We start from the raw sequence: 12,575 nt of genomic DNA on the forward strand, positions 1-12,575 counted from the left end.
GGTAACCAGCTGGTTCAGTTCAAGTCCCCAGTCTCTTGGCTTTCTGACTCACCAGCGGGTTAGCCACTGCAGGGTTTTAACTAAGTTCTTCCCCTTTCCCAACACCTCTCGCCTGCACAATTTTGTTGTCTTCAAGCCTCGAGAGCCCAGGGGCTCTCTGAGGCCCCCTCTTAGCTGACGGCCTAAACTCATTGGTTTCCTCTTACCTCTATAGATCCACAGCTGTCTCAGAACAGGGGCTGGTATTTGAGCACACATTGCTGGCCCTGTTCCCACAGTCCTGTGGCCTGGACTGAGTCTGGCTGAGGGCTCAGAACTGCTGGTTTGGGTCTTTTTTCCCCATTCAGGTCTGTGGAGTTACAGCTTCATTTGAGTTTTAGTGACTTCTGTTTGTTCTTCACGCTGCTGCTTCACCTCTTTCGAAAACCTGTTGGATGCATTGGTTCAGGGGGAGGAGCATTTCCTCTCCTGGCTGGCCTGGTTCTTCTGCAGCTGGAGGATGTCTTGCTGCCCCTTGCTCTGATTCTCTCTACACAGCCTTCAGCTGTGCTTGCAGATTGCCCCTGAGCTTCTCACTGCAGAGATGTTACTTAAAGCTGCCTGCTCATTTCTAGTTTAGACACCACTTCCTCTAGGAAGCCGTACCCCTGAGAACTGCTCTCCTACAGGCTCACACAGAACTCACCACACCCTTGGTCCCCAGCATGTGTGCCGAAGGATGCAGTACACATTGGCGTCTCACTGTTCATGCTCCTTTTACTAGCCTTCCCTTATAGCAGAGGCTGGAAGACTAAAGGACATTTTCCAGACTCATTTCCAGTGAGACTGAGATTCCAATCAGATGCATTCTTGCATTCCAGTCAGATGAATTCCCAACTGAGTTAAGGGGTTGGAGAGGCAATTAGGAAAGGATTTAAGTGTTTCCGGGCTCTGGAGTTAACATCTGTAGATCTGTATTCTTTATTTTTTTTAGTGTATTGTGTATTAGAATATTTTTAGTATATTTCAGCAAAATGTCCAAATCTCTGCCCTGTCTCTATTCTGCCTAGTAGTCGTCTGTGAACTGCTGCTTTATAGTTACATGTATGGGTGCTAAGTTGTGTCTGATTCTTTGCAACCCTATGGAGTGTAGCCCACCAGGCTCTTCTGTCCATGGGCTTCTCCCTCAGGCATGAATACTGGAGTGGGTTGCCCTGCCCTCCTCCAGGGGATCTTCCCGACCCAGGATTAAACCCACATCTCTTATATCTCCTATATTGGCAGGCGGGTTCTTTACCACTAGTACCACCTGTGAAGCCCATTTATAGTTACATACATTTTAATAAGGGTCTTCCCTCATAGCTCAGTTGGTAAATCATCTACCTGCAATGCAGGAGACCTGGGTTCGATTCCTGGGTTGGGGAGATCCCCTGGAGAAGGAAATGGCAACCCACTCCAGTATTCTTGCCTGGAGAATCCCTTGGACAGAGGAACCTGCTAGGCTACAGTCCACAGGATCTCAAGAGTCGGACACAACGTAGCAACTAAACCATCACCACAACCACCACATTTTAATAAATAGAAAAACTTCTGCTCTGGGGTAGAAGATTGCTATGCCCATGTGTTGAAATTCTGTAGTTTTCCTAAAACTTCTAGTTAGACTCACTACCTTTCTCCCTAGGTCAGGAGTTTAACTTTTGGATCTTTACCATTATTTGTTACTCTCAGAATACATTGCAGCTGTCCTCTTGCTTCCCTTCCAAGCTGCCCAGGATCCACTCCGATTATCCACTGTTGATTTAGAGGCTTAATCTGTCTTCTGGACCCTATCTTCTCTGTCCCTGTTACATCCTTATTCTTCTCTCTGTATGACTGAGAAGTTAAGTCCTAGATGGAGAACAGTTTATAGGGTGTCCTAATCCGACTTCTCCCACGTCTTTCCAAAGGAGTACTTTTCCAGCACATCACACTGGTGAGGGTAACACTAGCCTAAGAATCAAATGGCCTAGGTTCTGCTCTGCCACAAAACAAGCCCTGTGATTTTGGAAAAATAACTGTCAGGACCTTAGTATCTTCCTCTGAGTAATGAGAGTGTTGGACTAGATGTTGTCTAAGGCCCCTAAGATAACTAAAATGTACAATTCTAAAAAATGCAGGTCAGCAGATGCTGACTGGTCACCCATGCCACCTACTGTGCCAGATACTAGAGTCATGGAGCGAGAACAGGTTATAGTCACATCCCTAAGATGTCAGAGAATGTCAGGAAATAAACAACTACAATTTGGGCAATAGTAGTACTTTAAAAAGTAAGCAGTAGGTCAAAGAAACAAAGAGGTAAGGATGCTGTATCAATCTTCAGTGATTTTGGAGAGAATTAGGGGAAGCTTAATAGGGGAAATAACATTGGAATTAAGATCCCAAAAAAGAAAATTGCAGTCCATGAAAGGAAGGAAGAGAGTTGGTAAAAGAGACTGATTTGCAAAATTGCGTGGGGAAAATCATCAGCAGTCAAGCAGGGGGTGGGTGAGGGGGCATACTTATGGAGTATAGAGTTGAAGTGGAGAGGATGAATCCTTTCCTAATAGCTGCTGAATCCATTCCTTCTAACAAGAAAGGTGACCGCAGGAGTTAGAGGATAAAGTTGTTAAGGAGATTGTTTTCTAAACTGGCAGCAATGAAGTGACACTGAAGGATTATGAATACGATAAGATTCATCATCATCCTTACATTGGCTGCAGTGTAGAAGAGTAATTTTAGAATAGTGATACTGATCCAGGTTGTGCTTATCAGCATGGGTGGGAAAAGGGCACAACTTTGTTAGATTCTCAGGACGTTCAGTCAACAGACTGGATGATTGACCTGGGAGAAGTGACTTGAAAAAGTGACTGGGAAAGTGACTTGATCCTGGCTCGTACAGTTGGGTGGATAGGGTAATACTGAGATTGAGAATATATAAGAGCAGAGTTTGGGGAGGAAGATGAGCTAAATTTAATTGGGTTATTGTAAATTTGAGGTGCCGGTGGTGTATCTTTTTGGAGCCTGGGTAAGATCCATGCTGCAGATGCTGATGTGGTAGCAGTGAGTATTAATAGTAGATGCAGCCTTTGTAGTAGTTGTCTGTAATATGAAAAGGCTGAGAGCAGAACCCTGCAGGATACCAATGTTTAATGGACCGGGCAGATTGGAGGAGGTGGAACTTGCAAGGGAAATAAACAACAACAAAATATCTAGGAAGACTATAGAAATGAGCTATGGTAGAAGTTAAAGGACAGAGTAGTCAGTAGTATCAAATACTTCAGAAAAGTAAGATTAAGCTTCCATAACATTTAGCCACATGGAGGTGGTTCGTGGCCTCTATTAAGAACAGATTCAGCAGATTTCAGTGGGCTTTTATACATGGGAGCCAAAGTACAGTTACTGAGATGGGAAACAAAGATAGCTTTTTGATGAACCTCATTTGTGACAGGCAAGGAGGAAAGAAGGCAGTAATAGAAGAGAGAGGCCTAAAATGGAGAGGTGTTTTATGGTTTAAGATGGGAGACTCAAGGAAGTTAAATGCTGATGGAACTGTCATGTAGAAAGGCAGGGAGGTGGGAGGACAGGATCTTTGTGATGGAACAAGGTACCTGACAGATGGTAGGAAACTCTGCCTGCTTGGATAGGAGAGATACCATTTCCTCTGTGTGGAAGTGAGGGTGGCCAGGTTTATCTGCTTTGGTGGCAGGAAGTTGGGGGACCTCATTTCTGATGGCTTTCATGTTCTTGGAAAAATAACAGGTGAGGTTGTTCTCTGAGAGTAGCCTAGGAGGCCTGAGAAGATGTGAAATAAAGATTGTTGAGGATGTCAGCACAGAAGGGTTGCAAGTGTTAAGGGGCAGATTGACGTTGGGAATCTACATGTTTCTAGTAAAACTTACCTGCTCAGTTTTGTGATTCTGCCCCCCCCCCCCCATTTTAGAGTGCTCAGCAGCCAGAGCATAGGCAAGTAAGAGGTAGGTGGTTGGGTTGAGCCAGGATTAAGGTTTTGCGAAGTGTGTATAATGGAAAGATGGTGAGTCTGGAGAGTTGGAGGTGACAGCTAGTGAAGCAGGGTCCAGGCTGGACTGCAGAGAAAAGGTGGAAACATGGAGCCAATGGGGAGAGAGTTGTGGGGTCTCCCAAAGTTGTGATTGGGTCTCCCAAAGATTTTGAGGGGATTTAGGATTGAAGAAAGATATATCTCTTTGTTTTAACTTTGCAGGTTAAACACATTGCCACACAACTTCTGGAGTGTTTTTAATGATTGTGTAGGAGTTACATGTGATAGCTATTTATGTGAAGTAAATATTCTAAAAAGAAAGAAAGAGGGAGGTAAAGTTCATCAAATTCGTGATTGAAGTTAATTCTGGAGAGGAGAGGATCTCTCCTTTATCTAAAATGTTTTGTTTCTTTCATTTGCTATTTAAAACATGTATTTGATGAGGGGAAAAAAATACAGTTTAAACATTTGTTCAGATACATAGAAGCTTATTATCTTGTTGCTTGTACTTTCTTTGTCAGGAGAAGTTGCTTCAGTTAAGGGACAAAGGCAACAGCAGGCCCTGCTAAAAAGTTTACATTCTTCCCCACAGAGTCTGCACGATGGTCTTAACACACATTGAGGGTGACATGAACTAAGTACTAACAATTGGAATACTCTTTAGGAAGCTTTGACATAATCATCTTACTGATCCTTATAGCATCACTGTGAGATAGAGCTTAAAGTCGGGGAATTTGGGCATAAGTAAATATGATATGCTTATTAAGTGGTCAAGAAAGGTCTAGAACCCCAATCTGTCTGCTTACAGAGCTCTTCTTCACTGTTTTATACTGGTTGCTAATTTAGGCTGACCATTGCCCCATTATCTATCTGGGTATACATTCAGTAAATCTGTTTTCTCTCCTATAAAGCCATAAACTAATGGTTAACAGAGTTGATTATGGGGATTTTGTACAGTCCATAAATGTACGTATTCCTGAAAACTTGCCAGTAAAGTGAAATTCTGCATGCCCTTATTTTCATACTGACTTCCCAAGTATGTAAGTTTATATTACCTTCTGTGTCAGATGGACTCCTAAAATTTTGTGCAAATCAGGAGAGCCTTTGCTCCCCGCCCTCCACAGCCTATGCCATTAGTCTTCCCTGCTCCGGCGATAGGAGGGCAGAGCAGCTGAGTTCGCAAGCAGTGGGGCCCTGAGGAGGCCCTCATACAGCACTCTGGCTCACACTGGCTGGTTCCCCACACATGTGCCTTTCTTAAAAGGCATCATAAAGTCATTTATTCTGACCAGAACACACTTTAGAATTTTATTATGGAAAGATATTTAGAAACTTAGCAAAAGTTTCTGTACATTTAGAAACTTAGCAAAAAAAAAAAAAAAAAACTCTGATAAGATTCAAAGAACTGAATGATATTAAAATAATAATATGTGAAACTTGTGGGAATAGAGTGCAAGTTTTCTTTGTATAATATCCTTTTAATAGAACTCTTTCCTTCTCTTCTCAATCAAGTTTTGAGAAATGTGAGGGCCACAAACTGTGCAGTTACATCTCTTATATTAGGTCTGAGTTGAGTCTTCGCTCCACCCCCAACGAAATTACTGAACATAAACAATTCCCTGATTTGTAGATTCCATGACAGCAAAATCAGCATGTTAAGATACCATAAAATGGGAACTGCCTGTATTTTCTTGGGATTTCTTAAGTCTAAATTTAACCATTTTAATTTTTTTTTTTTAAACTACAGGGTGTGAAGTTACCCCAGATGTGAATATTTCAGGCCAAAAATTTAACATTAAACTCCTCATTCCGGTTGCAGAGGGCATGAATGAAATCTGGCTTCGTTGTGACAATGTAAGTTTTCTGATTAAAAATAAACCTCAATTTGGGGGATGTCCCTGGTGGGTCCAGTGGTTAAGACTCTGCGCTCCCAATGCACGGGTCATGGGTTCAATCCCCTGGTCAGGGAACTAAGATTCCACATGAACAGTGCAGCAAAAAAAAAAAAAAAGTAAACCTAGGTTTTCTTTGCTTCCTTAGTGAGTTGACCATTCATTCTTATGTTTTATACTCAAGGATTTATCATGTGATAGATTCCAAACCTCAGTATTTCTTTTCACAGGAAAAACAGTATGCACACTGGATGGCAGCCTGCAGATTGGCCTCCAAAGGCAAGACCATGGCAGACAGTTCTTACAACTTAGAAGTTCAAAATATTCTTTCCTTTCTGAAGATGCAGCATTTAAATCCAGATCCTCAGTTGGTACCAGAGCAGATCACAACTGATATAAATCCTGAATGTCTGGTGTCCCCTCGCTATCTAAAAAAGTATAAGAACAAGCAGGTAAACAGTTTTCTACATATACTTTAGTTTCCCCTCTTAAACACAACTTTTTAGTCTTAATTGGTAGTCTTAATTTTGTATCAGGTGGTTAAAATATAAGGAAAAAATAGCTTTTGGTCAGTTTAAATTGGTCATTTAAGAAAAGTCATTATTTTAATAGGAAGGATAATGAGGTAGAGTAGTTGGGAGCATATTTATTCTAAACCACCTGAGGAAATCACTATGCTAACAGGATATTCTTTTCAGGGAATGGAATATGGTCTTACTGCTTTGTGTTCCACAGTTCATGCCATTTTATTCCTTAAATAAAGTAAGTCTGATATAGAGCACAGCCAGCATTTCCCAGCCAAATCTCTGATGACTCTCCTTGCTGTCAAATGGACCTTTCCAGCTTTGGAAATAAACTTTACGTGGTTTATAGTCCATGTTTAACATTGTCTTTTCTTAACATTAACAGTCAAAACCTAAGCCAGATTTGCATACTGTGACAACATTTGGTAAATTTTCATTGAAATTCACTGCTTTTGTTCCCTCTGTTTAGAGTTCCTTTTCTGGAAATGACTACCATAAAAGGATTGCTATTTAGGAAAATGGTTCTTCGGTCCAACACAAAAGGTTCTTTGCCAGGGGAGTTTCACTTGGGATAGCCCCCAGTATTCTCGATACCCAGCATCATGCCATAAAAGGAAAAAGCCTCCAATTTAGGAAGGGGGTGAAGAAGAACTTTGAAATAAATATTTCATTTTTATCTAGTTTCATTTTTATCTTTGTTAAGGAGTAATTTTAAAACATTACTGGAAAGGCCCAATGATATACCCAGAACACTTGTTAATTCTTAACTTTAAATACAGTGTTTATCATATGGGTCTGAAATCCCTTAGCTGGAAATGTTCAAAAGTTTTAATCACCAAGTATTTGTCTTTTAAGTTGCAGAAGTTGTGTAAGCTACATGGAAATTGTTTATCCCATAGTCATATGATGTGGGAGTAGTGAGTAGTGGAGGAAATGCCCTTGGAGCTGTGTGGAATGTAGATTGTAAGTTAACAAGGGAAAGTGAATCGAGTACTAATTTCATTTTTTAATTCTTAGGTTAGTTCATTTTAAAGTTATTTATAAAGAGACTAGTTTCTAAAAGTGGATTCATTTGCCTTCAAAGTCAATGAATAGTTTCAAATCTAAGCAGTTTACCATTTCACTATCAGGTATTAGGAATAAAAGATCTTAAACTATAATTGTGAAGATTGCCAAATGTTAGTTTAGCTGTCAGGTACTGAATTGTTTTCCCAGAAGCCTTTAAAATGATAGGTTTAGCTGTAAAAAGATAATTTTCTTTTGGTGAGTTCTTGACTACAAGTCAACTGAAGATTCTCTTCAAGACAAAGAATGTGTGGCTCTCCTTAACTGACAGAATGGTAGTATGTATGTGGTCAGGTTAAGGAGCTTTCTAGCCTTGTCTTCCACATTGTCCTCTTATCAAATGCACATTCATTTTGAATTCTTCTTTCCCTAACCAGGAGGTTGAGTCGAGTATTGCCCTGACACCTCGTTAAGTGCTGACAAGCAGGAGTTTAGTTGCTATTGGGTGTCATGTACTGTACTGTTTGTTGGACTTAGTGGCTCAGTAATTGGATTTGTTAAACTGTATAATCCAGTGGCATTTAGGAGTCAGGTAGGTCTAAGCTGTGCAGGCTATGGGGTCATTCAGCCCTACCAAGGCATAAAGTCTTCAGGCGCATATAGCCTTTGTTACAATCTATTTTAATTCCCCAAGACTATCTATTAAACTTGCTATGGATATTTTTTTCATAACTATGACTCCCAAACTGGATTTTTACATTTTAGAGGAAAGAATTCTTCTTCGTTTTATTCATGTTAATCCAAATTGAAATGAACTGATATATTTGTAGCCACCACTCCTAGTGTAGTGTATGGCATATTTTTATTTTCCCTTCCAGGAAAAAGGATGCAAAAAAAAGATGGTAATTGAGGGGTTTGCTTTTTCTTCTGTAAATAAAGAAACAGTATGGTCACTGCACTTATTTAATGCCTTCAACTATTTTCTGAAAAGCTGTGCATGGATCATATTATTTGACTCAATATAAGACAAGATTAAAGGCTTTTGAATATTAATTTTCTTTTTTATCTTGCTACTAAAATAATTAGCTTTACCCTAATCAGTAAGAACTGGTACATGAAGGGGAAAAGGTTATTTGCATTTTAAATTTTCTCCCTACAAATTTCTACCCTTAATTTTAGTAACACTTAACAATCTAAAATAATGTGGAGTGTTTCTCAGTATTCTAAATGGAAAGAATCGCTGCTTTCTCATTTTCATTTTCATGCTTGCATTTACTTTGCTTGGTTTCCACCTAAAGTCATTTTTTTGCATGGTTTTTGGCTGGAATTTTGGTTTGCAGGTTACCGCAACTTTTTCTTTGCTTCATTGCCATTTTTTCTGATTGCCTTTTTTTTCTTTCTGCTTCCTTTTTCTTTTCCTCGCATTGCCATCTACAGCCAGGCTATATAAGAGATTTGGTAAGTTCTCCATATTTAAAAAAAAGAAAGAATTAAAAATATTTACAGCCCTAGCTACAATCTCCCCTCATGAATTAATTTCCCTCTACTCTTTGAGCAGACAGGCATCCCAAAGTGAGTAAACTTAAAAACTAACCTTTCTAATTACTCCTTTAGAAAAATTTTAAAATCATTGCAGTGATTTCTAGTGCTAGAAACCTGTATGGCAGGCACTCATTCTGATCAGATATCTTGGTACTGAACTTAAAACCCATCATGTATATGAGGATTAGAACTTGTGCTATCATATGTGTGTGTACTTGAATAAGCCTCAACAATTATATATACCTACTAGTACTTATTCTTTCTTGACATATGGAACTAAAATTAAGAAAAACTATATATAGAAGTGTAGTTTGGAAAGTCATTAGTTTACTAAAATTCCCAAATGTAGTTTCAGATATTTTCTAATTTCATCTCTCCCAATATATAAGTTTGGGGCATGGGGCACATAATTCAGTGTTTTAATCTTTTTTTGTCTTGATTCTACCATGAAAGAATAATATCTAATAGTAAATATGATGTTTACTCATGTTTAGATAACGGCAAGAATCTTGGAGGCCCATCAGAATGTAGCTCAGATGAGTTTAATTGAAGCCAAGATGAGGTTTATTCAAGCTTGGCAATCATTACCAGAATTCGGCATCACACACTTTATTGCAAGGTCAGTGGTTCTACTCAGCACCGATGTGTAAACCTCAGTCTGTGCCTTCTTACTTAATCGACTTCATGTAATTAGAAATTAAACATTTAAAGCTACCTACTGAGACCCATTAACCTACTACACAGTAAAATTTAAGAATGTTGGAATGTATTTTCTATGCTTATAATTTTTTCATCAAAAATTTAAAGTGATTTCATTTCTCTTTTTACTCAGGCAGGAATAGCACTTTAAGAGTTAAAAAGTACATATCTTCAAGAAAAACAGACCAACATGTCCCCCTACCACCCCTGTTTTAAAACATGTATTTATGTTTTTAATTCTGTAGGTTCCAAGGGGGCAAAAAAGAAGAACTTATTGGAATTGCATACAATAGACTGATTAGGATGGATGCCAGCACGGGAGATGCAATTAAAACCTGGCGTTTCAGTAACATGAAACAGTGGAATGTAAACTGGGAAATAAAAATGGTAAGCTGTAACCACCCTGCTTGAACACACACACACAGTCGATCTGCTAAAAATGAATTAATTAAGAAGAAAAGGCCCTATAAATGTTTAAGATTCTTTGTGCCGTTTCCTCTTAAAGTATAAAACATGCTTGGCTTTTCATTTCCTACTTGCCTATTTTATAAGTAGCCCAGATACTTCTAAGAGCATATTATGTTACAATATTGGCTAATCTTTAAGGTTGTCTTTCTATAATGAATTTATTCCCTTTCCACTCACAAATAGCAGCTACTCTTTAGTGAATGCCTACTTTGTGCCAAGCATGATACTAGATGTTTTACATCTGTACCCTATTTCTGAACATTACCCCAGCCCTGCAAGGTAGATGGATTATCCCCACTGTACAAATGAAGGCCATTGTTGTCCATGACTGCACACTGAGAATTAGGATTCAAACTGGGATACTTCGGGCTCTAAAGCCTGGCACACCATGCTACCCCTCGCCTTGGAGTATATGACTCTCACTTAAACAGAATATTTCCCTAATAAGTCCTTTGTTTTAGGGTCATTGGATTTGTTGTACTGATTTCAATTACTTCATAGAATCTTGTATTTCTGAAATATTCAAACATGAAACCTAAAGGTTAAATAGCTAAACACGGGAAATAGGTTTTCTCCCAGGACTTGAAGGGAGACACTCATTAATTGAATCACCAGAGACCTTTTGGGAACTTAATGACCTAAGCCTCTTGAATTCAGCCTTCCTTTTCAGAACAAGAAAACTAAAAAGGAGGAGAGGAAGGGCTAGTAAACTTCTACTTATGCTTTTGGACTTGAAGGCATTATTAATTTAGGATTAAAAAAAATTTTTTGAGGACCAGCAAGTATTTTATGATCAGGACAGACCTTAAGTATAGTGGCCTCTCTTGGACCCAGCCGTCTGGACTTCTGCAGGGACTGATGGTTCTCTGTCTTTGTTCTAGGTCACTGTAGAGTTTGCAGATGAAGTACGGTTGTCCTTCATTTGCACTGAAGTAGATTGCAAAGTGGTTCATGAATTCATTGGTGGCTACATATTTCTCTCAACACGTGCAAAAGACCAAAATGAGAGTTTAGATGAAGAGATGTTCTACAAACTTACCAGTGGTTGGGTGTGAACAGAAATGCTGTGTAATGAAACTCCATGGCCATAACAGTTATTTAACTTTAAAAGCTGTTGTTTGTTATATGCTGCTTAATAAAGTAAGCTTGAAATTCATTATTTTATCATGAAAACTTTTTTGCCTTACCAGACCAGTTAATATGTGCACTAACAAGCACGACTGTTAATCTGCTATCATGATACAATGTAAGGACTTGAATATGGCACATGTTCCTTAGAGCCAGGAATTGAAACTGAAGTAGTGGGTAAGTTAGGAACAAAACATCACTGATTCAAGCTAGCCAAACTGTAAGAAACCCAAGCCATCTACTTTAAAGCTATCCAGGGCTTAAACTATATGAAGTCTATTTATCATGTTTAATGCATGTGTTTTAATGTATGTTTAATTTGACCTCATAATTTTTCAAATATCATACTTTTGGTAGCCATCTGTCATCCATTCCCCCCCCAACCCCAAAATAAATTAGGCCTACAAAAGGTGCCTGGTATTTAATAATGTCATTGTTTGATCTTGAAGGAAAATGCTATTAGTTGTTATGCCTGGTTTTTGTCCTTGAATAAGCATGTATGTATATTGTCTTGTGTTTTTATTTTTACACCATATTGTATTACAACACTTTTAGTATTCACCAGCATATTCACTGTCTGCCTAAAATATGCAACTTTTGCATTACAATATGAAGTAAAGGTCTATGAAGTATGCATTTTGTGTAACTAATGTACAAACACAAATTTTATAAAAGTGTACAGTTTTTTAAAAATCTACTCACAACTAGCAAATGGCTTAGATGTAGCATCTTTGCATTAATTAAATGCTCTTTAAAATATAATTAATGTGCAGTTTTAATATCTGCTAAATTAAGGATGACTTCATAGTCATGATTTGCCACCATGTCCTTAACTCTACTGCCTGGACTGGCCGTGTTCTAGTCTGTTGCGCTGTTACAACCTGCATTGGTGCTAGTCAGAAAATTCCTAGCTCACATAGCCCAAAAGGGTGCCAGAGAGGGGTAGATTACCAGTATTGTTCAATAATCCATGGTTTAAAGACTGTATAAATGCATTTTATTTTAAATAAAAGCAAAATCTTTTATTTAATGTTTCTTTTGTACTTCTTGTTTTTACTGTTCACATGACATGAGCTGTGAAGACATGAACTTTCGCTTTTGTAAACGCTGTACCTGCAGCTTGTGAGAACAGTGTGCTTAGTATTCTGCAGTGTCACCAGACAGATGTACTTAATCTCGAAGGTGGAGTCTTCCACTTCAGGTGAAACCCCTCATTTTTCCTACTACTTGAGGATGAACTGTAAAATATTTATGTTAGAAATGTAGCTATAAATAGAAATATGACAGATGAACTGATGCTGCTGGCTTGAGCAGAACTGA

At 38.8% G+C, this 12,575-nt stretch overlaps 1 protein-coding gene across 7 annotated transcripts in view; it reads left to right on the top strand.

Annotated features, from left to right (window-relative positions):
• Positions 1-12,285, top strand: part of FERMT2 (FERM domain containing kindlin 2) — a 73,147-nt gene extending 60,862 nt beyond the window's left edge. For 2 of the 7 annotated variants that reach the window (XM_040226423.1, XM_040226425.1), the window contains 7 exons: positions 5,745-5,851; positions 6,120-6,341; positions 8,297-8,320; positions 8,856-8,876; positions 9,455-9,579; positions 9,905-10,046; positions 11,009-11,416. In XM_040226423.1, the coding sequence (XP_040082357.1) occupies positions 5,745-5,851; positions 6,120-6,341; positions 8,297-8,320; positions 8,856-8,876; positions 9,455-9,579; positions 9,905-10,046; positions 11,009-11,182 (815 nt within the window). In that variant the 3' untranslated portion in view covers positions 11,183-11,416. Of the gene's footprint in view, positions 1-5,744; positions 5,852-6,119; positions 6,342-8,296; positions 8,321-8,855; positions 8,877-9,454; positions 9,580-9,904; positions 10,047-11,008 lie in introns of all 7 variants that reach the window. The other 5 variants (XM_040226424.1, XM_040226427.1, XM_040226422.1 and 2 more) reach the window with 4 other exon arrangements.
• Positions 12,286-12,575: the final 290 nt, after the last annotated feature.

The sequence above is a fragment of the Oryx dammah genome, unplaced genomic scaffold (genome assembly GCF_014754425.2).
Source record: "Oryx dammah isolate SB20612 unplaced genomic scaffold, SCBI_Odam_1.1 HiC_scaffold_26, whole genome shotgun sequence".
Lineage (NCBI taxonomy): Eukaryota > Metazoa > Chordata > Mammalia > Artiodactyla > Bovidae > Oryx > Oryx dammah.